Source organism: Uloborus diversus, chromosome 8 (genome assembly GCF_026930045.1).
Source record: "Uloborus diversus isolate 005 chromosome 8, Udiv.v.3.1, whole genome shotgun sequence".
Lineage (NCBI taxonomy): Eukaryota > Metazoa > Arthropoda > Arachnida > Araneae > Uloboridae > Uloborus > Uloborus diversus.
Window position 1 is genome coordinate 122,713,285 of NC_072738.1, and position 27,416 is coordinate 122,740,700.

The window sequence follows — 27,416 nt, forward strand, 5'->3', positions numbered from 1 at the left end:
ATATTAAAAAAAATCAGTAAATATTTGCTATCCCCCGACTTTTAAAAAAGTAAAAAAATAAAAACGGAATCTCGCATTTAAATTGACTTCGGATTTTTCTCCAAAAATCGGAAACGTTTTGTCCAACTAGGTTTTGCAGTGGCTTTTTTTCCTCTCACTCTTTTTTTTTTTTTGCAAATACTTTTTGCAAGGGAAAAAATGAAATTTATACATTTTATATAATCATGTTTGCGATTTAGAATGAACAATAGTCATGTTTATGCATGAAAAAAGTTAGTTTCTTCAATTATTTTTGAAGTGGTCCGTTTTTGCGAATTTCTGTTATCTGCAGCTTTTATTTTGTACTTTAACATAAATAAAATATGTACAGTGTACAGGTTTTTCATTTTTTGCTTCCTTACGTTCCTTTTAAGGTTTTACATTGCCTTTCTGTTTAAATAGAGCTCCATTTCACTTGTAATCAACAAAACAAAAAATTGGTGAATAGGAAATTTACGGCTTTTCCAGCACTTTTTGAAGTTGAACGTTTACTTAAAATTAAAGCTTCTAATTGACGGATAAATAATATATAGCTGCATCAGAATGTGCCAGTACCTATTTCTTTATTGTTTCTTTAAAACAGGACTGAAGTCGGGGAGATAAAAAGAAAAGTCGATCATAAACACCGCAACGGCAAAAAAGTCACGAAAATTTAACTTTAAACACGCAAACGCCGCGGCGCGGTGTTCCTTCCAGAAATTGCTGTAGTGGGTCAATGATGTGAGCATTAAGTGTAGTGGAATTAGAATGACTACACCGCTAGTAGAAGTGAACCTGCAAAACATGTCCTGAGTTTGAAGTTGAAGAAAATAAAAAAAAACCACGAGGAGCTGTTTTCCTTAAGGAAAATCTGTATTTATTATCTTTAGAGATTGCTGAAGTTGTAGAACAACATCCTTATTAATATTTAAAAAACATTTTGAAAAATAAATATATCAGCCGCTATGATACAACGAAACAAAGTTCAATTTACGAGCATGCTGGTTCCATGGAATATAAGGCATCTTCGTACATACAAAATAAGTCTAAAGGCATTTTAGAACTTTTAAATTAACATCACGTTGTAGACTATCACGACCTGCCAGGAGTAAAGAGCACTGGCAGACATCACAAATTACAACAAATTACAACATGCAACACATAACAGCTACGAGAGGTGAGAGAGAGAGAGCAAAAAAGATCGCTCAAAGGATTTAGTCTTCACATGGCTTTCGAATTAAGAATATGCAAAACACAAGATGTGTTGCCAATGCAAGAAAGTTAAAGATGTGTTGCCAATCAAAAAGTAACTCAATCTAAAAAAAAACTCTCGCTGTTATAAGATACAATGAACTTGTGACTCGGTTCACCCAAAAGTTCATTCATTTGACTGAGTTATCGTGGCCGATCGCACGAATGATATCACAACGTGATGCAATGTTTACATCGAAAAAGGATTGATTCTGCATGATGCAAAAACGTATTTTTAATGATTCTTATTTTTTTTATATTAAATGATTCTTTCACTTTTTGTGAAAGTTTAAATTAAAAATCTAACAAATGAAAAGCTCAGGATCCGATTGTTTCTTTTGCTTTTCAAAATTGAAACATGCAGAAAATTATCGATGTGGCATTACATTAAAGAATCAATGCACAATTAGAAGTGCTATACTAAAGAAAGAAAAAGGAGGGAAAAAAAGGAAAAAGTAGGAAAATAAGGAGAGTGCTCTAAAAAGTAGGAAAAATAGGAACTCTTCGGGGTCTGCAAGAGCAGCGTTTTTCGCACACAGGTGCTGCAGTTATTTTTCTAGTTTCCTTTCTCTCTCTCCCCCCCCCCATATTTCCATTCTAACAAGTGTTGGATTCAATGACATTGGAATTTAGTGATTCTTCAAGTCTTTGTCAAAAATGCCAGAACGGTTGCCCATCAATGTTTCCAACCAGCTTGAAATCCCCCGCCCCCCTTGATTATTTCCAAAATTCCCATTTTCATTAAAATCTTCAAAACCCCCGATAGTTTCCGTTTTACCTGGTATGTGGACCCCCTTTGCTGTGGAGAAAACATTTCATCTCATCAGCAATCGCTCTAAATCGGTGATTCAGATTCAACTCTTAAGACATTTTAAGAGCGTACATAATTTTCATTTTTGCGTGTAAAGTTTGCAAAAAAAACGCAAATGAAAATAAATGAAAGGATGATCGAAAATAGCATGAGAAAAGGCTAAATTTTCAGTTAGAGCTGATTATTTCGAAAATCAGGGAGAATAGGGAGCAACTCCGCAGTCTGCAATGCAATGAGTTGGAAATAACAGAGCTATACCTAAAAGAAGTCAAACAGAGCGAGTCTAGAAGCCACTCCTCCAAAAGCACATTGCAAATAAAACAAGTCCATGGAGGAAAATCAAGAGAATGTCGATGTAAATTCGTGGTTATGGAACGGTCCGGTAATTAAAGCACATTTTTCAAACACTCAATTTTTCTTTTTAAAGTAAAAGCTGAAAGAAATTCATCGAATTTCTTTGGGTCCCGACCTCTGTCTCAGAAATTTTGTCCAAGACGGAAGGTCTTGCACCCATGTACGTAACCATATTTTGTTTCTGTTTTTCAGATAAACCATTCTAAAAAATGAAATATTTATACTGTTACACACAGGGCCGGATTTAGGGGAGGGCAGGCAGGGCTACTTCCCCGGGGCCTCCACAACAAAATTTTTACAAAGTATCCTAACTTTCACGAGTCGAAAATATAGGATATATACATATATATCAAAATATTCAGATATATATCAAAGTATCGGATATTTTCGAAAATATGATGATCTTTTTGAACCCTGATTAGGGGCCTCCACTCCTTCGTTGCCCCGGGGCCTCCACACTTCCAAATCCGGCCCTGGTTACACAAATATGTTGTTATCAATGCAATGTATCAGAATATTATTGAAGAACCTGATTCTGTTAAACTTTAAATTTGAAGTGGAATCATGGTTATATATGATTTTAATTATTTTAATTTTGCTACAACTTCAAAAATTGTTTAAGAGTACATTCAACAATGTTCAAAGCATAATTTTTTTTTACTTTTAAGAGTAATTTTTCGCTGCAGTTTTGAAGTACTTTTTTTTTAACAAATATTTTCATTTTATTCTTTTTAGTGGAAATGTATTTCAAAAAAATTATGATGTTACCAACGCAAAACTTATGTGCACCTTATATTTTTTCATATAACTGTTCTATATTTATAAAAAAAACACTAGCACCTCTAAACTTTTAAGCAATTGGCACTCTGGGATTTATTTGTGTGCTAATTTGATTAAAACCATTTAAATAAATGGTTCCCCAAACTAATTTATATTTCGCAACAGTACAAGTTACTTGTGATAAAACCCTAAGTTACCTTACTCAACACCTTATATTGAGATTTTCAAATTAAAAATTTGAGAGGAGAAATAGGCGAGTGAAAAAAAAGTGAAAAGAATTACAACTGAAATTAAATTAAAATATTGGCTTAGTGTTGTAATTAACTTGAATATGGCACTTGCATATTCTTGATAACTTTAAATCATGATTAAGGTATAATTTGGATTCAAAATTACATCTTTTTCTTTGTAAAAGTTTCAATGCATTGTGCCCAACATTTGGCAGCAATCTAAAGAATTTCATAGGAGCAATGAAGTTAATGTTAAAGCTCACCTTTTTACAAATCCATCCATCATTTTGTCTGCATATACTGATAATAGAAGTATTTTGAGCTCTTTTTAGCCAGACAACGGAAAGAGCGTCATTGCCTACCCACTGAATTTCAGTGAAATAATATTCCCTGTGTAATGAAAAGAAATGTTAACTACTAAAACAATATCTAGATCATATAAAAGAACACATTTATAAATATTTCTCAGCATGAGAATTTTGAAAGGTGAAGTTACAATATTTGAAACATTGAAAATTATCTGAGCGAACATTCCATTTCCATAAAATAATCTTGGTTTTACATGCAATCAAAAACCTTGAAGGAAATATGAGAAAAAAATGCTTACATTATACTGTCAGCCCCTCTTAATCAGGTAACGGATAAACGAATATCTCACTTATACGAATAAAACCTCCCGGAACCTAATATTTCTCCATAAGCGCAATGTTAGAGATTCCCGCTTAATCGAATAATTTCCCCCAATAATCGAATTATAGTGATCAGTTTTTGCAAATAATTTTGCTGAGAAAATTTTTGAATACGTTAAAATAAATCAAATAAGAATAATTGAAGTAAAAATATAAAGAAATATTTTTCGGCAACAGCAGGAGGGAAAAACAACTTTCCCCTTCCATCAAGCATTTCAACTATTCTATTAATTTCTTTTACAGTTGCCATTATACAACAGAAAGTCGATATTTAAATTAAATAACACAATGGAGTATAAACATTGCAGACGACAAGAAAATGATGAATATTAATTATGTAAAACACGTTGATTGAGGAGGGAAAAATGAAGTTAGAAAAGTGTTCTCCGAAACAAAGATTTAATTTTTCAAGTTATAAGTTACATATATATAATTTCCATACGTATTTGTTATTGATATACTTAATTACTATACTATTTTGCATATTACTTAGCTTATTTAAAACGCTTTTTATAAAAACCATTAAATACTTTTATTAGATAGATATTGATTTATTATTATGTTTTAAGACAAAAGTTGTCAAACAGGAAAGGTAAAGAAAATTTCCTCATCGAACAATATTTCTTGGAACCGACATATTCGTTTAAGCGGAGCCGACGGTACATTTAACTTCAAATAAATAATTTTAGAGAAACAATTAATGCCTCCAAAATAGCAATAATAATAGTCTACTGAGATTGCAGTTGTTCATTAAGCCAAGAAATCCGATTGGTTACAGTTGAAAAGTTTTAACTCTTCTCACATATACTCAAAAGTATATTGAGGATTTTCTCTTTTGCATTCGTATTTCAAAATATTATACATTCACATCAACTTTTTAATCTCTAAAAGGTCAGTAAAAATTAAATAACCTAATCATATCAGAAATCACGATATCAATACTTACAAATCTTTATATTCTTTAGGAACTTGAACAGGAATATTTTCCTTTGATTTAATTAAATCAGTTACCCATATAGTAAAAGTTGGGTTTGTTTTACCTGCCTGAAATGAAAAAATCATGTCATAAACAAGCTCTTTTGATAATGTAATGAAAATTTATATTTGTAGAATTATAAGAAAATATTTATAAAGAAATCAATTATTTTATGCAGTGAAATCCAATTACAACCGATACCAATACAAGAAATATCCATTTTAACGAAATAAATTTTCAGTCCCCATTTAATTTCCATTACATTACTTGAATTCCATTACAGTGAAACTCCCATTACAACTAACAAAATTTGCTGTCCCTTCAGATGTTCGTTGGAACTAGACCTCACTGTATTAAGATACATATAAAATCTCCCTTTTGTAATGCTTGAGGGTTTGGCAAAGGCTATGGAACTTGTTATTAATGCAGAAAGTTATTATTTTGGGCTGGGGGAAAAAAAAAGCTGAGTTAAAGAAGAAGGAAAAAAAAAAGAAAAGAACTAAATCTTAGCACTGTAGGAAAATAACTATGCAAAACTAATATAAATAAGGAATTCATTTTGTAGTTGTTTTTATGCTCATGAATGATAATAATTGTTGGCTATATTTAGTAGCATGAAAAATACTTACCTTTGGGTACCTCAAATTTACAAGTTCTGGATACACATTGTTAACATCTGCATAAGATCCATAATAAGGGTATTGTAAAAGATCAACATCAGTGTCATTAAAAGAAACAAAACATAACTTCTTGCCATCCTCTGACCACCAGATTACGTTGTTGGAAGTAATTACTTCTTCTATAGAAACAGACAAGAAGTATGTAAGTAAGAGAATACATTTTTGATTGAATAGGTTTATAAAGATTTTCTAATTTTTAAAAAACTTAAACAATTATAATAATAGCTGTAAAACTTCAATACTATAGAAAATTTATATAACATATGTGAAATTTTACGCAATATGAAAACCAAAAACACAATTAGAACAATGTAGCTGAATTTGTATCTATATATAAACGAAAAATTTTAATAAACATATAATTAAAAAAAATTTATAACAGCAACACAATAAGAGCATTCTTTAAAAAAACACACTGATGACAAACAGAAAAATTTATTAACAATTTATAATTTAATACAAAATTTAAAAATTAGTTGCATTTGAAAGAAAAAAAACCATTGTCTACCGCACAAATAAATGAATAACAGAAATTATAAATACACTACTAAGGTTTTCAAATTATGTGAAGAACTACACACACACACACAAAAAAAAATAAAAATAAAAATAAATAAAAAAAAATAAATAAATAAATAAATAAATAAATAAATAACAGTTTAAAATTTATAACCCATAAAATAGTACAATGATAAGAACAAAACTTGACATTATTTAATCACAAAAAGGTGAAGGAATAGAAGGTTTGATAAATTAATATTTCTTGAACATTCTGGTCAGAGAAATTCAATTTCACAGTGCAGAAAAGCAAACATTACAAACAGGTATTTACTTACCTTCATAAACCCAGTCTGGAATACCATTAAATATGAGCCCATCAACTCCAGTTTTGGTTAATTGGCGAGGTTTAGCAGAAATGTCAGATAAATAATACACATTGTTGTCTAGCACATAAACCTTAAATGCAAAACATAAATTTTTTTTTGCGGTTTTGAACTTATGTTAACTATAAAAAAATTCTACATCAAACAGATAAAAATAAGTTCTCACTAGTTGATTTCCTGTTGGTCCCCATTCAGCATACTGCAGACGTACATCAGGATTATCAGGGAAGAGTGGTGCTAAATACCTTTAGAAAAATGTGTTCCATTAAAATAAGTTTTGAATTCAATGATTCAAATAAACTATAATTTAAGAAAAGAAGTAATGTATCAAGTGATTTTTCCAAGATTTGTAAAGGTTTGATTCAACATCATTAATATTTCAAAGATAATCCCTGAATCCCTTAGCTTAAAATGCTAAATCATGTTTGGGAAAAAAATTTTTTTTTTGGTTCAAAACATTAATTTTTAGAAATGCATTCATTTAAAATAATATCAAGGTGAACTTCATTCAATTGTAAGTACAGTGGAATTCCAATTTTTCACTGTTTGTTTCAAATACAATATAAATCACACACATTTACAATACAAATCAGTGGCGGATTTACTAGGGGGGCGGTAGGGGTGACCGCCCCCCTCCGTGACCGTCATTTTCCAAAACCAATAGTACAGAATTGAAGGAATTAGTACTAGCAATCGCTACTAATTTCAATCAAGTACATTCCACAAATTTGCTTTAAATTAAGTTCAGACAGTTAATGTAGTCGAAGATGGACAGCATTACCCACTTTTTTGTTGGTACCTGTAAGTTCGCACCCCCCCCTTTTTTTGAACTTTAATTACTTTTGTATTTCAATGTGTTTTCCAACATTTTTCTTCCACGGACTACACTATACTGGTATGATAATACATTGCTATGACTTAGAACAGTGGTTTCCTACCCTGGAGGTGACAGCCCCCAAAGGGGAGATTTGACACTTCAAGGGGGGATAAGTTTGTAAGGGGCAATAGGCGATGAATATTTAAAAGACAGGATAAATGGGGTTGGGTCAATTGACTCTCTGCCCCCCAACATGATGGGTTTGGGGGGGGAGAATAGCTTTTACAGTTTTCAACAGCCACCCCCTTGAATAGACTGTAAATCTGCCTCTGATACAAACAATTAAATTTCACGTGTTATCCTCTTCCTTTAATTGAAAAAGGTTCAAAGAAGGGCTACTAGGCTGGTAAGAGGACTTTCAGTTTTAGATTTATGATACCAAACCTTAAAAATCTTAATAGGTGTCTAAACTTAAAAACCTGGAGTGAAGGAGAGTTAGAGGGATATGATTCAGTTTTTTAAAGTTATCAATATGAAAGATGTTAGTGGGTTAAATTTTTGCATGAAAAGCAGGATGAGGGGTCATTGTTGGAAACTAGGAAAATTATTACTTTAGAGGGTTGTGGGCATTTAGAACAGCTTACCGGAAGAAGCTTTTGATCAAGGTGCTAGATAACTTTGAGAGGGCTATTGATCTTCATTGGGGACTAATAAACTGACTAGGACCAGCTTAGCTGGGCCCAGAGCCCGTTGCTGGTTCTCACATTTGTATTTGTATTATTTATATTGATCCATGAAAATTGAGATACCAGAATTATTAAAAGATTCCAGATTTTATGTCATCTTTTTTCAGAAAAATTGCTTAATAGATTTTGCTTAAAACAGTTGAAATCAAACTTCCATTACAAGATACGCATAAACTTTTTGTGTGCCCTCATTTTTAAGATAAATTTGTTTTTTAGCTGTTTGAAGCCATTCTGGTATTCTTTCTTTCTATCTTATTGTTTTTATCATCAAAGCATAAAAACTTTAAAACAAATTTTGCTTGCAAATGGCAAACCAAGAAGCATATTTGCAAAAGACTTTTAGTGCAAAATTTGCTATGAAGGAAATTGCATATAAAATCAGAAAACAATACTAGATTTCTTTCATTTGGAAAGTGTCGAATTTCAAAGATATTCTTAGATTTTTATTGTGCCCTGATTTTATTTTCCCTCTTGATATAATATTTATGACTAGTCCAACAAAATATGTAAAATTGGGGTTCCACTGTATCAGAAAAAATTTGGAAATGAAAACCTTTTTACAAACAAAAAAGAAAGAAAGCAAGTTTTTAAGGTTTGTGTATCATTAAATTTATCTATTAGACTAATTTAAAAAAATACATATATTTAAAATTATAAATAAATAACAAAGATTACAAAAAGGAATGAGCTACATAATGCAAATTTTTAAAAAATGTCAGTTTCTTTTATATACTATATTTTAGTTGTAAATATTATTCAAATAATTAATTATAATAAGCTTAACAGTTAAAAATAAAACTCAGAAAAAAGAAAGAAAACCATAAAAAATGCCATACTTACTCACTGCTAACATTGTATAGTAAAAATGCTGCTTTGTATGTATACCTAAATATCTATCGAAAGAAAGAATACAGAACTTCAGTACTAATTAATAATCTTAAACACTTGGTAAATAATATCAGTAAAAGATTACATTGTGTAAAAAACAAATTTACATATTGAAAAGCATTATTGATATTACGCATTATTTATATATTTGGTGTATGTGTACAAAAACACGCATGTTACACTTTTTTGACTAAAATAAATGCAAAAAATTAAATAAATAATCCTTATGCTTTTTTGGTAAAACAAGAAAAAAATCATAATTTAGATGTTTAAAACATACAAGTATTTCCAATTTTGAATTCAGTAATTTTATTCATTTTTCAATGTTTTATCGTGGTTAAAAAGAAAATTAATTTGAAAAAGACTGCATATTGTATAAAAACAGATAACTACAACAAGCTCAAAGTGAAAATTTTATATATAATATTAGTAAATCCAATACCCTAGTTCTTATAAAACAAAACTTGTAAGAAGAAAACTCAGAAGCATTCAAATTTTTTTAGTTTGAAACCTATGGCATAAAAAAAAAAATTACATTATGTATTGCCCATTTGCAATGAAATGGCACTTCACACTGTCTCCTCCAACACTGAGTTAATTTTAGCACGGGATGATCGGTAAACACATTCCTGTGCTTGTAAATGAGATGACATTAATTTTGACGTGCATTTAAGTGTCCAAAAAAAGTCTTAGTGTTCTCTACATCACAAGCTTCACTTGTCTGCTATTACTTGTTATTCTTGATTTTTAAAAACAGTTGCTTTTACGGCAAAATGCTATGATCATTAGGCCTTCTTCCAAAGACAGCAAAATAGAACCGTCGGATACCATGTGACAAAGGCGAAGTCTAGTACCATCTCCTGGTAAAGGGCAAATCTCCAAAATAGGAACAGTAAAACACCTCTAGAGCCAACACTAACAGGATAAACATTTTTGTTTGTAAAAGAGGGGTGTCTGTAGGACAGGGGTTTTATAAATGTATTCATTTATTTTATTTTATTTATTTAGTCTCTACTCTCAACATAAATATCTTTACACTATTCAGCTTAACATCTGCACAAATTTTTAATTTGCAAGTTTTTGAAACATGTATATAATAATCAATGCTATTTTATCAGTTTTCAATTTGCATTTTTGAACACTACTCGATGCACTAACGACTGCAAACTTTCAGATTCATAATTTTCACAAAATTCCACTCCGACGAATCATTTTTTTAATCCAACCTGCTATTGCTTCAGTTTTAACTTCCCTCTAAGCGTACTTTAACCAGCTGTCCGAAACATCAATAGTTTTGAGCAATTCCCTATTAGATTTAGCACTTTTGTGCCTAACCATGCCATAGGTTTCAAACTTAAAAAATTTGAATGCTTCTGAGTTTTCTAACAAGAAAATAGTTTATATGTTTTTTAAATGAATGTCTTTTAATGAGAAGTTGCATTGTCTATGAAGAAAACAACATGTCTCTTTTCCCTAGCAAACTTTTTATCCAAAGTCACAAGTCAATCTGATGTAATACTTCTTCCTTGGTTGACATCTAGTTTCTATAATTTGAATATCAGTCAACTGGTAAATACTTTAAATCCAGATCTGTAAAGTTTTGGGGGATTACTACTTAAATTACTACTTTAGTAGGGTTGTGGGCCCTTGGAACAGCTTATAGGAAGAGACGGTAATGAGCAAGGGGGTGGATAGCTTTAAGAGGGCCATTGATCTTCATTGGGTACTAATAAACTGACTAGGACCAGCCTAGCTGGGCCCCAGAGCATGTTGCTGACCGTCATATTTGTAATTGTAACTTATGATTGTAACTAATCATGTATTAAAAAATAATTGCTAAATTTCATGTTTGAGATTTATTTAAAAAAACAAAACAAAAATAAGTTAAATATATTACGTGAATAACGGACACCATATAGTAACATCTCTTGCATTCTAATTAATAAGCTAAAGGAAAAATTTTGGACAAGGATTACTAAATTGAAAGAAAATCAGCAAATATCAATATAAAAGCTTACCCGCTCATACTTATGTGACATTAAAATATACTGCCTATCAGCAGAAAGGAAGAACTGAGATATACTATGTTGTCTCTGGAAATAGAACAAAAATATATCTTTCATAAACACTTTAGACATTTTGTAATAAATAAATATGTGACACTTGTTCGGTAAGGTGGTTCAAAAAAAAAAAAAAAAGTTTCTCCTAAATAACAGGACACTCTTCAACATTTTTAGACTTGTGGATAGTAATATACTGGAAGAATTTTAGCTTCCTATTTCAACTGAAAGATTGTGCTCAACCCAATTCTCTAAACTTCATAAGTCTGGGGAGGGGGCAAAAAATACATTGAACCAAAAAAAAAAAAACAATGCTACATATTACAATGTACACTAGTAATATGCATATACATTGCAATAAAATATTTATTTACCAAAAAAAAAAAAAAAAAAAAAACTGGAGGAAATTAAAAGTTTCTAAATTTGTGGCATTTTTTATGCTACAGCTAATGTTAAATTAAGGGGTCATTGAGCACCCTCATAAAATTTGAGTAAGAAGCTAAAACTTTTACAGCATACTACTAATAGTAAGTCTAAAAAAAATAGGGGGTGTCCTGGACACTAGCTGAAAAAAAGTTTTTTTGAACCACCCTATTGTTCCGGTTAGCTGGAAATTGAATGCTTACTTAAAACATTGCAACAGAGCTGCAGAGTCGGAGAGAAAATCATCAACTACGACTATTGGGGTTTTAAAGCTTTTCAGTTCCGAGTCCTTTACCCCATTTAACTCCAACTCCAAGGCTCTGCAGTCCTGCTGTACAACCTTGTTATTGTACATTGACCATCCACCATTTTATTTGCATATTGCTCAATCCATTTGCATGAGTGCGACATTTATACGCATTATTCGCACTTGATTTCCACAATTTTTAAGCTTTGGCCTTTAATAGTGATATATTAGAATACGATCAAACCTCAATAACTAGACACAGCAAGGGAACAAGAAAACATGTCAACTTACTGAGGTTCCATAATATTAATTTCCAAAGAGTTTCTGTATTACTTACTTACTAAAGCTCAACATACACATTATGATAATTAATTCTAAAGTAAATGAATTTTCTTTTCCTTTCTTTTTTCCTTTTTTTGAAAAGTACATAAGTAAATCACTAATATTAATTGAATACCTTATGAGGAATAAATACAGAGTTTTTGAAAAGAGATAAAAACTTCTTGTCAGTCAGGTCTGTTAAAGACAAAAAGTCCTGCTTACACTCGTTTGAAAAACATTTTATCGTGTCTTCTTTCTCTAAAAGACTCCCCTGGGTACATTTGTCCTATCCTTTTTTAGCCTTTTAGAATTGCACTAACAGCACAGAGTGTGGTGGCCGACTCCTCTGGATAAATGATGGAATTATCTAAAAGAGCTTTCCAGAAAAGTATTGACGGACCAAGAAATCGCAGTGTGAAATTCTGAGAAAAGATCAATATGAAAGAATGTTGGTAGTAAAATTTGTGGACTAGAATAGCAATTGGATGTTGACTTATAGGGGATCCTGCAAATGTGTGTCAAGTTAGAGAGGTTTTCACCCATTGAAATTAGCATTGGGTCAACCATAAGAAAAATAATTGTCGAGTTACCGAAGTTTCACTGTATAAGTAAATGGTCACACCTGCAACCAGTATAAATCATCATCTTTCAAGCACAATATCTTTTTTAGAAAGTTGATGATTCATATTAAGACACACAATGGTTTCCTATATTTGAATATATCACAATTAAAAGTCAAAGTTTAAAATTCTGGGAATAAAGTGTCTCAATCCTGCAAACGGATTGAGCAATATTTCAATCAACAGTAAGACACAGAAAACAGTGGTTTACACAATAAGAGAATTCTTAAGAAATTTATGGGCATTACTTACAAATGTTGTATTGGACATAATAATTTGTTCAGAATTATTTGCAACATTGTAAATTCCAATGGCACCAAAAGCATCTTGGTAAACAAATTCATGATCTAAGGCAGGGGAAAAAAAGATTTCTCAGAATACTTCAAAATAATTTTCTACAAGAATAACTACAAGAATCATGCATGATCATAACTAAAGTGTTTTTATTTAAATAGTACTTGATTTTAGTGAATGAAAATTAAAGACATAAGTTACTACAGGTAAAAAACTTGTTGAATGAAATTCTAGGTAACATTTTTGGAATAAATGTTTCATTTATTTGAACGAAGTACTCAGGTTAGGATGGTTTGGGGTCAAAATGTCGCCACCGAAATGTCGCGGCCAAAATGTCGGCGGTCCAAAATGTCGCTTGTCCAAAATGTCGCTGGTCCAAAATGTCGCTGGTCCAAAATGTCGCCGGCCCAAAATGTCGCCTGTCCAAAATGTCGCCGGGTCAAAATATTGCCGATCCAAAATGTCGCCTGTTCAAAATGTCGCCGATCCAAAATGTCGCCGGGCCAAAATGTCGCCTGTCCAAAATGTCGTAGAACCAAAATTCGCTCACTCAGTTGGTAAGAAAAATGCAAATGTACAAAAATGCTGTTTAACACCAAATTTGCAGAAGAAATGATTACTGCCTTTAATGAATGTCTCCGTTAAAACTGGGACTGGACTAACCGAGTTTCTTGATAAATTCTAAAAAGATTATTCCGTTTTGATTCGCAACTCTCGGCTGTTTTTCAGCAAACAAATAGAATACAAGCGTTACGTTATCTTATTTCTTGTGACTCGCTATCTACCAACTGTAAAACGTTCTGACGGCGTTCAGTTCTGACGTTCGATAAATTATTTTAAACTTTTCTTCAAGAATAGTGTGCGTTTTATGTAACTGATTTTTTGGGGCCATTCTACGTCAAAACCTGTAGTAAGAATTCGAACGATACCCGCAAGTACCCATATATGATTTAGGGCTGCGTGGTTTTTTTGCGTCAATTCGTTCAAGATAGTGGAGTAACTGAACCTTTTCATCGATATGCGCGACTGTCATTGCTCAAAAAATGATGAACGGAATCAAATAAAATGTTAGGAAGCAGCAGGGGGACAGATTTTAGAGCTAATAACACCAGAGGGTGGAGCAATCGAATGTTTTTTTTTCCTTTATTTTTTATTATCTGTGACTGATATATCTCAAAAAGTAATACAGTAGACCCTCGTTTTCAGCAGGTTTATTTTACACGGTTTCGATTGTACGCGGTTGAAGATTTGACACCTTTATTTTATTTACACAGATGAGTTTCGGTTTTACGCTGATGCGGCAATGCAAACAGGTAACATTTTCCTCTCTTTCGAAACCCAAGCTCCTATAGATTGCAGATTACTCGTAACTAACTGCATTTTGGCGTGCTAATAATCGAACTTGGGTCCTTGGAGACATTTTATGCGATTGGTTCCAGAGCTTTTTCCATCAGAAGTAAAGTGATTAAACTCACACAGTTCAGAACTCACTGGAAGAAGAGCTTTTAGGAGTTACAAAGGAGGTCAAAACCAACGAGGATACCGACTCCGGTGACACACAACCAAAAACGCTCACATTGAAAATTTTGAACCATTCGTAGACAATAGAAATAATCTTTTTTTCTGATTTGTTAGTAAAGGAAGCTTTTATCAAGGAAATGACGCAAGTGGTCATGGATGTGTTAATGCTCAGCAAAGAATTAGAGGAAAAATTCTTAATGACCACCAAAAGACTATCATAGCCAGCTCTTCTTCATAAACAGAACACGAAATTCGTTTGTTTTCTTTATGCATATTATGCATAAAAATCGATATAAGTACACATTAAACTTTTTATACAATTAGTCATCACTAGAATGAAGTATTTTTTTATCTACGGAACCTAATCCCTATTTTGACACTAATATTAGGTCTCAATTTACGCGGTTTCGATTTACGCAGCATTTCCGTGGAACATAACACCCGCGTAAAACGAGGGTCTACTGTACAAGGGTTAAGACAAAATTTGGTCTACAGGTATATCTTAAAGGGCGAGTTGCTCATTTATTTTTGGCTTCAGTCACCCCAAAAGGATGGATCACCGAATAATTTTTATCGTTTTATGTGACTGCTATATCTCAAGAAGTAATGCGAGGATTCATACAAAAATGTAGTATGCAAGTGAAATTAAACGAAAACAAGCCTTATTTTCGTTCTAAGTTGAGTTTCGTAATCGTTTACGTGAGTCAGTGTAATTAAATAAACAATGAAAAATATACTGAATTTAAATATGAGAGTTTGAGCAAGATATCAATAAAATCTAAATTAGCCGTGTATTCCTCTCATTTTTGTAGCACTTTAACTAGCGTGGGTGTTAAATAAAAACTGAGTTTGCATTCTTATACAATTTGCGTAGTAAAAATTCAATAATTAAAACAGCAATTTTTTCTGAGAGGGAAAAACTTATTTTTTTATTATTATTATTATCAGTATTCTTTTCTTTCTGAATTACCAAGCTATATTGAGCTGGAACTATTACTTTTTGAAACTCATTTTAAAAATAATTCTAGGTCAAAATTGATCTGAATAATCTCATTGATATCAGTTATTTCACCCTACATTATGAAATTTTTTCTTTTCTATTTAAAATTGGAAAATGTGATTCAGCTGACAAGCGCTACTTCGCAAGCATGAAAGTATCCTCTTGAAAACCTCTAATAAAATAGCTGTTCTGAAATTGTCTCCCTTGATGTTCTATCGAATATATAAATTTCATGAATGTTGAGAATTGAAAACATTTTTCATCGCGTAGAGTCGTTTTTCAAAAATCTGAGTGAAAGACACCTGTTTTAGCAGTTACGGGTTTCATTATTTCAAAAGATTTGACGGTGAACATTTCGACGTAATTTCAGAATTTTACTCATAAGACATGGGAGTTCCCACGGCAATAATCTGTCATCTCTGTTAAACATTTGTTTTACTGTCCCAAAATCCCGGTCGCAAAGGACATACAAATGTCCTCTCAGAGGAAGGTCTCGAGCAGTCTTGTTAAACTTCTTCAGTTTCATTTCCAGAAAAAGTCTCAGAACAGTTTTGATCTTACTTTAACCAACGTATATCTCACTGAAAACGTACAATTTTTTTTTTTTTTACAGTTCTTAGGGTGATGTTAAAAAATCTATGAGAAAATTAAATTTCATTAAGATACCTTTCTACTTTATTTCCACCCTAGCCCGTGATTTCGAATTTTTCCAGTGAAAGGGGAGAGGGAGGATAACGGGCATATAACCAATGCAAATTTCATAGGATTGCTATAAAAACCACTTCCACTTGAATAATAAAAAAAAAATTCAAAGTCGGGGGCCATTCCGCCTGATCCCCTAAATGACTGACTTGTCGCTAAGGTAATAATATGCTAGAGTGAAGGAGTTATTTGTTTTTACTTCATTACGCCAAAAAATACAAACCGCCTATTCTCTTGCCATATTCACATCGCGCCTCACTATTCTTTCATTCGCCTTTAGAACAGTTTAGTTTTACTTCCATACCAATTTTTTGTCTGAATCCTTGCGTTACATCTTGATCCTTTGCGTTACATCTTGAGTATTATTATTAATCAGATTAAACGAGAAAGAGAAATCCGTTGCAGCAGCCTTTCGCATGTTTACGTTTGTAATAGTATACAGAAAAACGTATCTTTTTCTGAAAACTATTAATTTTCTGGAATTAATCTGATGTTTACGAATTAAGACAGGAGAAAACGTTTGCAATTTTTGAAGGAACTTACTTTGAAAGGCAATTAATATTCTTTCGCAACTTTTATGATGAAAAGCATCGACATACATTTAAATTTTTCGTACCAATTGAACTAGCGAATTTTGGGCCGGCGACATTTTGGACCGGCGACATTTTGGGCCGGCGACATTTTGGACCGGCGATATTTTGGACCGGCGACATTTTGGGCCGGCAACATTGTGGACTGGCGACATTTTGGACCGGCGACATTTTGGGACGGCGACATTTTGGACCGGCGACATTTTTGACCAGCGACATTTTGGCCGCGACATTTTGGCTGCGACATTTTGGGCGTATACCGGTTAGGATAACCAAAAAAAAAAAAAAAAACACAGCTTTACGTACCAAAAAAAAAAAAAAAAATCGAGAGAAATTGTATTTTTAGCTGCCTTGTCTAGCAATATTTTCAAAAATGAAACTGTATGCAGTAAAGCATCTAGTTGTTGTTCTATAAAACAAAGAACAACATTTAATGCTGCCATAACTTTTACATGCTAACTGATTGTCTGTTTCATTATTTAAATCTTCGGTTACATCCATTTCTTTGAACCAGAGACATATTTTAAGAAGAGGAAGAAAACTACATTATGTAAGCTACCTTGGAGTAATACAGTGTTTCTTTCAGACCTTTTGATCTGGGGGGCCAGTGGCGTACCAAGACGGATGGGGGCCTGGGGCGCTACTCGAAAAGGGCGCCTATCTGGTATTGAAACTGAAGTTTCTCAAACTATGTGTACGTACCATATTTACAGTAATTACTTTAAGTGGTACATTTTTACATATTTCAGGTAGTGTTGGTTTGATCTCGGACACTATTGTAAATACCACAGTAAAGCACATGGTTTTAAGTAAAATTAAGTAAATACTATATTTTTAATAAAATTGTGCTTTGTCAGAAAATATCAAAAACAGAAAAAAGTCTTAAAATTATATTGTACCTTTTTGGTATCTTAAAAGTTTATTGCATCTGAACATCCAAGTATATATTTAAAAACATATAAAACAAATTAAAGCAGCTAATTCTAATCTAGTTGTATAGAAGTTGCAATTCTTCATTACAAAATTCAATTAGTACTCATGAATTGAAATATTTTTAAAAAATATTAGTAACTACATTTTACTGACCTTTTATGCATGTGTAGAAATGAGAGCATTCAAAATATAGAACCGATTTCTGAAGCGAAGAGCGTAATTTCCTCCCAATTATCGGACAAAGCGCTAGTAACTATTTCTTTCGCTTGGCCGCAGCTCATTTCTCCATAGTCAAGTAAGCTTGCAATCGAGTATAGAATGGATGGGAGGAGGTATATGCAGTCAAGGTCAAAAGTCCCGAAGGATTGACCAATTAAACAGTTTTATGCTGTCGAAAGGGGCATAGCAAAAAAGAAGTCCCCTTTGCTTGAGTCAGAAGGGGTCCGTCTGATTTGCTCTTAGAAGTTATAGCTTCGGGCAGAAGACGAAACTTAAAACCACAGAAGTGCAGCTGGTAAAAAGAAAAATTTATCTGGCTGATTCTTCCAACGCCACAAAGGATAGATAACTGCTCAAATTAGGAATGGATTTTCTTGGTTATATGTTTGAATTTGGTTTCAAAAATAGTGTTATGAATTAAGACTAGACCATCGTAGTCTTAATACACAAAACAAAACATAAAACAGATATTTTAGCTGTATACTGTAATGATCAAAAATTATAAACGTGCAACTGTTATGCATTCGTTTTTTTTTTTTTTTTTTTTATAAATTGTTTGAAAAAAAAAAAAGCATAAAACTTTGCTGAAAGCACTTAACAAAATAAAAGCAAACGATTTTTATAGGTTTGGTTAATTTAAAAATTTGGGGCCCCCATTAAATTCGTGGCCCAAGCGCTCATGTGCCTTTGTACACTAGGACGGGTCACTGTGAAAAAAAAAAGTCATGTTTAACAAAATTTATGATATATACTCGCATATATAGGTAACTGATCAATATTTCTAATCATGATGTATATGACAGGTCTATTGGAAAAAAAAGATACAATTTCGGGGCCTATGTCAAAGCGGGGCCTGGGTATCATAAACCCTCCATTGATCCCGAAGAGGAGTCACTGTGAACAAATATTTGTTCTTTAAAAAAAATTATGATTTATTAGGCCAACTTGTTTAAGCATTCAAACCAAGATATGCGACAATATTGGTGAAAACCAAAAATTGAAATTTAGGGGCCTATGTCAAAGCGGGGCCTGGGGCGGACCGCCCCCCACGCCCCCCCTTCGGTACGCCACTGCTGGGGGCACTTTGAAAGTTGGGGTGGGGGGGGGGTCAAGGGCATATTTAAGGAGTGGGACATGACCCCCCCCACTCAAGAATCATATTTAAAATTACCAACTATGAATAATTTAATAACTTCAATTTGCAAAGTTACCTTCATGTTTGGCTTGCCTGCCCCTCCTCAAATAAATCCCTGTATGCATCCACGGGTGGGATAATAAGTTTTAAAAAACACTCCTGGTTCATTAAATCGCTCCCATAACAATGTAACAGATCAAAAGACTGACAGCACAACAATATTATAAAATATATATATATATATATATATATATATATATATATATATATATATATATATATATATATATATTGGAAAATACAAAAAAAAAAAAATAATGAAAACCTTTCTTAATCATTAATATTTGTACAAAATCACTCTAAGTGAGAAAAATATTATCAAGTTTCATATTGACGGTCCTCCGCCACACCGTAAATGCATAAGAAACTTTTGAATTTATAGAACTCGCAGCAAAGCATGAATTTCATGTAATAAAAATTATTTAAAATTCAGCATGTTTACAGAAATAAATATTCATTGAATTGCTCCTTCTGAAGTCGAAATTTGTTTCATTAGATGGTCTTACAATTCCTAAAACTGACGATAACATGTAATAAAATAAAAATTGCAAATAGTGAAGAAAAATAACACTCACCACAAGTTTTACAAAAAAAAACAAAAAAAAAAACAAAGAAAATGATTAGAGCCGGGATTATATGCACTAAAAATCATGAAGATATGCATGCATATATGCACTAAAAAATGCTTGAAATATTCACTAAAAGCTAAAAAAAAATGCGCTAAAAACAAAAATTATTTGCTCTTTTTCTTTCTTTTTTTTAAAACTTACTCGAAGAAAGAAGTGAAGAAAAATCCTATTAAAAACGCAGTAACATGCGTTAAAAAAAAAGTTTTTATGCATTTATATATGCATTAAACATCAAAAGGGGCCAAAATTAGCGATTACATATGCACGTTACACATATGCTAAAGACGGTTTTGTAATACATATCAGCAAAAATAAATAACTAATTAAATAAATAAATAAAACTAAGTAAAGAAACTAAGTAAAGATAAACTTAAGTTAAAAAAAAAAAAAACTTGGGGTTTTTAAGAAGTGAAATACTTTTATTTTTTTGAATTGAAAAAATGAATGATAATATTACTAAATTTGAATATAAGTTAATAATTGTCAAATAAGCACACGTGAGAAACTTTCAAAGAGTTATTTCTTTTACTTAAAATTTAAAACAATGTTATGAGGATAATGTAATGGGACCCCAAATTAGTTTCAATTTAGGATTTCGATTGCATCATAAAGAGGCGTATGTAAAGACTATTTATTATTAAGTAGATAGAGATTTTTATTTAAAAAAACATATCATGTATGGAAGTCTATTATTTTTTTTTTAACAACTTCATTAAAATAAGTTTTGATAAAGCTGTCAAGCAAAGAAAAATTGGAGAATGACTTCTGGACACACTTGTAAATTAAATATTGGAGTTCATTCTTTCATACAATTTTTAGAACAAACAGTGCAATATTATCACAAGTGATAGTTGTAAATAAATTTTTGAACCAAAGGAAAAAAAAAATATTAAAACACAAAAATTTCCCTCAAAATATTTTGTTTTTGACTCTAATAGGGAAGTTTTTGATTTTTCAATTTTATTTTTATATGATAGAGTATAACATGTATGAACATCATAGGTGAAAAAATTTTTGCGATACGATAAGTAGTTTTTTTTAAATTAATTTTTAAAGTTCAAGCGCTTGTGACGTCAAATGGCATAGGAAGTGACGTCATGCCCTCTTCTGATAGGGGAGAAGCCGAAGGTCACGCATTCGACTTCGAAAACGAAACATAAAAGGCTTATCTCCTTGCATTTAACTCCTTGCGTTTCTGGAACATTAAACCTCTCATCCTCTCGGAAATATTTGAATACCATCATTGTTGTTACATGAGGAAGATTATTTAGATTGTGCTTTAACGAATCCGGTCTCCATAGTGTGTTCAAAAGGATTATTGAATTTCTAAAAAATAAAAATATCAGCGCGCTCAAAATGTTCCTAGCGAAAACAAGGGATCTTCAGCGGAAGGCTGCCCATTCTCGCCCTGTGACGTAGACTCGTGACGTTTCAGAAGCGCGCAGTTTTGCGCGTGGATTTTTAAAAATTCATTAAAAATCAACCACTGTGTTTTTAAATTCGGCAGTGGTGAATTTTTTAGTTTTGAGGGTCAATGAACAATATCCAATAGCCAAAATATGAACATTTAATAGGTTGCAACTTCCCTATTGCAAAGATGATCGCTAAAGAGAGTTAAGACTTTTGTAGAGGAACAAACAAGTTCACACGTTAGAGAGCTTCAAGTTCTAAGAACGATTACAAAAATAAATCTGTTCTTCAGAAAAAATCCGTGTAGATTCTCAAAAGTTTTCTAATTGGTCTAACATCTTGTCGGCCTTAAAACTGTGGGATGACATAAAGGGGGGGGGGGGAAATGTGCGAATTTTCAGACATTTCTTTTGAAAAGAAGATGATGATGACACCATATTCTTTGTCATATAAAAGAGAAACAAACATAGGCATAAAAGGCATTTCAAATACAGACCACCAAAGATAACTCACAGCCCAATATCCCTTCTCCTCCATACAATGAACCTTATCCAGGAAACTTTTGATTTCCAACGAGATGTACTATGACTACATGAGTGCCCACAGAGTGACAGCGTACCTGTCCTAAGGTTCCGTTACAAACCTCACCAACGTATTGTGTGAGTTAAGAATTAGAAAGATCTAATACCTACGACAACAGAAATAAGCGGACAACAAATGAAAGAGGGTAATAAAAAAGGGGAACATATCTTGTTCGTTAATTGCACATATATTTTCAGGGGGAAAAATGTGCTTTTGGCAGTTTGTTGACAGCAAGGGACTTTCTATAGACAGTGACAAAATGGAGGCCACATAGGCCGATACCCCCTCCCCAGATGATAAAGTTCAAAATTTTCTATAATTTTTCCTTTTTTTTGTTTTTTTAAATCTTTACATAGTAAAACCAGTGTAATCAAAATTTTCCCCTGGGGGGGGGGGAGTTGACCTCCTCCAGGGGCACTGCCCCCCCCCCTCGGGAGAGATGCCTGAAAGAAACACTGGAGTAATAAGACTCGACTGTACCACAAAATTTCCATGTTAACTAGAATAAGTGATGTATAACGGATCTCTAATCTACATAACTGGATTCAGAACTATCAATGCTTCTTCCTCAACAAGTTTATGAAAGTGAATAATATTTTACTAGATTCAGTTTTCTCAACTAATTATTTCTTTACAATGTCTATATGTATTGTGGCAATTCAAATGTGGATAGCAGAGTGAGTGGTGTGTACGCAGCCAGGTTTGTTCCATGGACTTTCGCTATTCTACGAGAGCGCACCTTTTAGAACCATTTTTAAATCAGCATAACTCAACAAATTACTGTAGAAATTGAAAAAAAAAACCTACTTATCCATGAATCAGTAAACTATGTGCTTGCGGATGACAGGAAAAAAAATGTGCCAAAACATTTCAGGCAGAAGGTAAAAAATTAAAATCGATGACTATTCAAACCCCGACAAGATTTAGTGCAGACATGGGAAAGTGCTTCCGTGGAAGGATAGAGTCATGTGGTCTCCCCTCACTTTCCCTAGCGAAGATTCCTGCATCAACAACTACGCTCACTTGCCGTATCTATGTGTTATGGATCTAAGAGCCAAAAGAACCCCAAAGCACAGGGGCAAAGTTGGGTTATATATGCTCTCTGAATACATGCCACAGCATTTTAATATTTTAAAATTTACCCAAAAGTTCTCTCTTTCATTGCATCTATATTAACTTATACAAATGTGACGACCAGAAACAGGCTCTAGGCCCAGCTAGTCTGGTCCTAGTCAATTTATTAGTCCCTAATGAAGATCAATGACCTTCTTAAAGCTATCCACCCCTTTGCTCATTACCACCTCTTCCGGTAAGCTATTCCAAATGCCCACAACCCTACTAAAGTAGTAGTTGTTCCTAATTTCCAGATTAGCCTGAGATTCAAACAGCTTAAAACAATGACCCCTCGTCCTGCTTTCCGTGCAAAAATTTAATCCATTAACATCATTCATTTTGATAAATTTAAACAACTGAATCATGTCCTCTCTGATCCTCCTTTGCTCCAGGCTATACATATTAAGCCTATTAAGTCTGGATCAACTTAAAGGAACCTATCCAACATAAAATTTCATAAAACTTCTTTACCTGATATCCACGTGCCATTAAATCTCCTGTAACTGAAGCGTCCTTTTACCACTTCTTCTAAAGTTATTCTACTTTTTCTAATTGCAACACCTGCATCACCTGTTTGGAGAAAAAAAAAAGAATAAGGGAAAAGAACTGAATATGCAGATAATTGCTCCAAAGAACAAAAATAGATACTTAATGAATTAGCTTATTTAAACATAGGAAATTACAAAATTTCCTATGTTTCACAATATAATTTTTTTTCCAAACTATTTTGTTCTTTCAATCTTCAAAATTTGTTTTTTGAATATAAGGCTAAATAATCTCGAGCTAAATTCATCTCCTACAAGTAGTTTAGTAGTAACTACTTTTTAAGTAGTTTTGTAATCACTACACATTAAAAAAAAAAGTGGTTGTAGAAAGTAGTTATAGTTGACTATAAAAACTGCTGTGTTTCCGACCACTGAGCTGTAGTCTCGGGAAATAAGTTAGAGGGTCTTTTACAGATACAAGCACAAGTTAATGAAATCAAAGAGTGGGGAGACATCTACGTCAAAATTTTAAAAATTGGGAGGTCACAAATGCAAAAATAAAAAAGGAGTTGGGCATGGTCTCTCTGAGCCCCTACAACATCACTGCATTTCTTTGATTCCCATGCAGTGAGAAGGGGTGGGTGCTTATTGATTCAATAAAAATCTTCATTACATAAAAATTTAAGAACCATTATTCAAGTTTTTCAGCCTAAAAAAAATTTACTAGGCAAATAAAATAGTGTTAAGTCATACAAGTCATCATCATCTTATGCTTGTCAAAACCTTAATCAATGCTTATTAATATTATAATTAAAAATTAATAAAAAAATTTTTTAGTGTATTCATGTCCCTTTACCAAAAAAAAAAAAAAAAAAATCAAATTAGAACATCAAAATATCAGAATCAAAATTACCAGGAGTCAATAGCACTATTGCTGCAACTATGAGAGCACAAACAACAACTATAACCAAGAGAGCTATTCCTATACCACGCCAGTTTTTTTGGTCAGGACCAGATGCCACTAGTTCCTAAAATAGAAAATAAAAATAAATTTTATTGAATAAGTAGCAGATTTTTCAAGTTGTACAGCTACTGAACTTTTTTTAAAATTGTGTATTACTTTTTCACATGAACAAAAAAAGCAAAATAATTTAGCTTTAAAATTCTAGTATTTTATGACCCCAAAACACCCGAGACAGGAGTACCCCCCCCCCCCCCAGGGCCAGATTTAGGGGAGGGCAGGCGGGCTACAGCCCCGGGGCCTAAACAACAAAGGGGCCCCCACAGTAAAATTTTTACAAAATATCCTAACTTTCACGGGTCAAAAATACCGGATATATACATATACAGTCGAACCTCATTATTGCGACACCTGGATTTCACGGCACTCTGGATGTCACGTCACTTTTTCAAAGTCCCGAACTTATGCTGTATTATTTTAATATTAAGCAGCTCCGGATTTAACGACAGTTTTTTTAGTGCAACTCTGGTTACGAAGACACTTCGAGCTGCGCAGACTGGATCAAATATTTCTTTGCAACTGGAAAATGTTCAGTAAAAAAATGAAAACACCTGGAAATGTTTGTTGTAGGAACTTGGGACTTTGACAAGAGATTTAACCAGGCATGACAACACCTCAAGAATGGCGAGGGGCGGGTAGATAAGTTCTGAAAGGTAGAGGTTTCAGATTTTGACAAGATGAGGGATAAGAGACAGGAATTCAAAGCAGGTGGATTGTAATACTGGATGAGGGAAACAGCAGAAGAAGAGAAAGATCATAGCTACCTGAAGCAGTAGGTGGTCACTACAAGCTTCTCCCATGAGAGAAAAAGAGTTATACAAAGGGGTTTTTCATATTCGAAAGGTGGGTTAGCCGTCCAAATCTAATCAAATTGCGGACAAAAGTGAAGAGTCTTGAATTGTTTTCTTTCTTGCTGATAATTTCATGGAAAGGAGGAGTTTTAAAAATGTTTTTCAAAAGTTTAGCAAGCACTTATTGGAAAGTATTTTAGAATTGGGAAAAGAAAAAAAAGAGTGAAGTTTTTTTTTAAATAATTTTTGTCATATCTACAAATAATTCAAATTTGTGTTAGTTTAATCTAATTAAAAACATATATATATATATATATATATATATATATATATATATATATATATATATATATATATATATATATATATGTATATGTATATATATATATGCTATTAATCTCTTCATTACATCTAATTTTGTTGTTAACTTATGTTTAATTACGAATTTTTAAACTATTCCGGTTATGACGTCGCTCCGGCTATGATGACACTTTGTTGACAGTCCCAAAGGTACGTGAAATACACCGCCAGCTCAGTCATTTCCAGCTGAGGACTGCAGTTTCGTGCTTATTAGCACTCATCAGCCCGGCATAGGAAAGTGACTGAGTTGGAGATGGAAAACCTCTTAAGGAAGCCAAGAGTGCCAAACAAACTATTTTTGAAAATATGATGATCTTTTCGAACCCTGTTTAGGGGCCACCACTCCTTCGTTGCCCCGGGGCCTCCACACTTCCAAATACGGCCCTGCCCCCCCCCCCCCCCCAAAATTATGACAAACCCCTCGAAAATCAGATCAATCCTCCCCTTCCCCATAAAAATTTCAGTGGGGAAGTCTATGTCATGGACACTTCTCGTGGGCCACCTTAGATTCCTTTTTGAATCATTCAACAAAAAGTCATCTGAATGGAAGGAAATGACATCCAATGAACTTCTTGAAAGTTCAGACACATTTCCTGCTCACAAGAATTAAGAAAATATCAATGTTTTAATTCTGCTTCAAATGGGCAGGTATTTTGCAAAATTCTTCATGAATTCTTAAACAACAAATGTTGGAAATATAAAGAATATATCTTTAACAGCGTAGCAAATTTTTTAAAAAATATCCTGCTTAAGTTGAAAGCAATAAACTTATTGGTATGTGGTTTATTTTAGAATGTGAACAATATTTTAAACTAAAATTCAAAACAAAATGCAAAAAAAGGATAACAGGATCAACCTAACATAAAATTTACAGTATTTTGAAAACAAATTTTTATCAAAAATCAGCATATAATCAGGAGAAATTTTGCTCTAGGCTTTACATAAGTTTGTGGAGCAAAATAACTTTTATTTTGATAATATTTCAACCATTTTCTTTTTTATATTCTATTATATAGAGAATAATAATGCTAAAAATATTCTTTCAAAGTTGTCTTCCTACTATAACAAACAAACAGTTCTTCTCAATAAGAAGGGGGGGGGGGGAATGGACAAAAGATTTAAGAAAATAAAATATGCCATTTCTAATTCATACTTTTACCCTGGGTAACACCATAACAAACCCTTAGGACTAAGAGCAATATTTTAAAAGTATGTTAAGACTACTTCTTCCGAAAAATATGCCCACTTTTACATAAGCTTGAAATGCATCTTTTCAGAATCTAAATAAAAACATCATAAAAATAAAATTGTCACAAATAATCGCACCAGGTACCAACAGCAAATTATTCAGAAAAACGGTCGATGAATCGGAAAAACATTTGACGTTTTCCCCTAATAAGTATGGTATAATCACCATAGATTACAACAATCAAGTTTGTAAACAACGAGCTTACCAAGGGCTCTTGCGGCTGTTGATGCACCGAATTGGAAGGAGGCGTTTCTCTTGGATCCAATTTAGTATCGGCTGTCATTTTTCCCGCCAAATAAACAGCGAGCTCCTTAGAACTCTATAATGCAAATAGTGCTGTTTACATCTTAAATCCAAAGCCGCAGAACAGAACTTTTTTAAAGGGAACTAATGGCATCACCGCATCATCATCTGCCTCCCCCGGTAACAAATCAACAAATATGCGAGGGATCGTCGTGAAGGGTTACTTTCCTGCCGCAGCCAAAAGCGTGCCAATATCGCCAGAATTAAATCACTTACGATATTAA

At 32.8% G+C, this 27,416-nt stretch overlaps 1 protein-coding gene across 2 annotated transcripts in view; it reads right to left on the bottom strand.

Annotated features, from left to right (window-relative positions):
• The window catches only part of LOC129227252 (prolyl endopeptidase FAP-like), a 129,027-nt gene that overhangs the window by 22,936 nt on the left and 78,675 nt on the right, over positions 1 to 27,416 (bottom strand). For both annotated transcript variants that reach the window (XM_054861769.1, XM_054861770.1), the window contains exons 2-11: positions 24,382 to 24,496; positions 23,455 to 23,553; positions 13,048 to 13,142; positions 11,143 to 11,217; positions 9,077 to 9,129; positions 6,840 to 6,918; positions 6,626 to 6,746; positions 5,739 to 5,908; positions 5,080 to 5,177; positions 3,708 to 3,834 (exon numbers count right to left, since the gene is read on the bottom strand). In XM_054861769.1, coding sequence (XP_054717744.1) covers positions 3,708 to 3,834; positions 5,080 to 5,177; positions 5,739 to 5,908; positions 6,626 to 6,746; positions 6,840 to 6,918; positions 9,077 to 9,129; positions 11,143 to 11,217; positions 13,048 to 13,142; positions 23,455 to 23,553; positions 24,382 to 24,496 — 1,032 coding nt within the window. The remainder of the gene's footprint in view (positions 1 to 3,707; positions 3,835 to 5,079; positions 5,178 to 5,738; positions 5,909 to 6,625; positions 6,747 to 6,839; positions 6,919 to 9,076; positions 9,130 to 11,142; positions 11,218 to 13,047; positions 13,143 to 23,454; positions 23,554 to 24,381; positions 24,497 to 27,416) is intronic.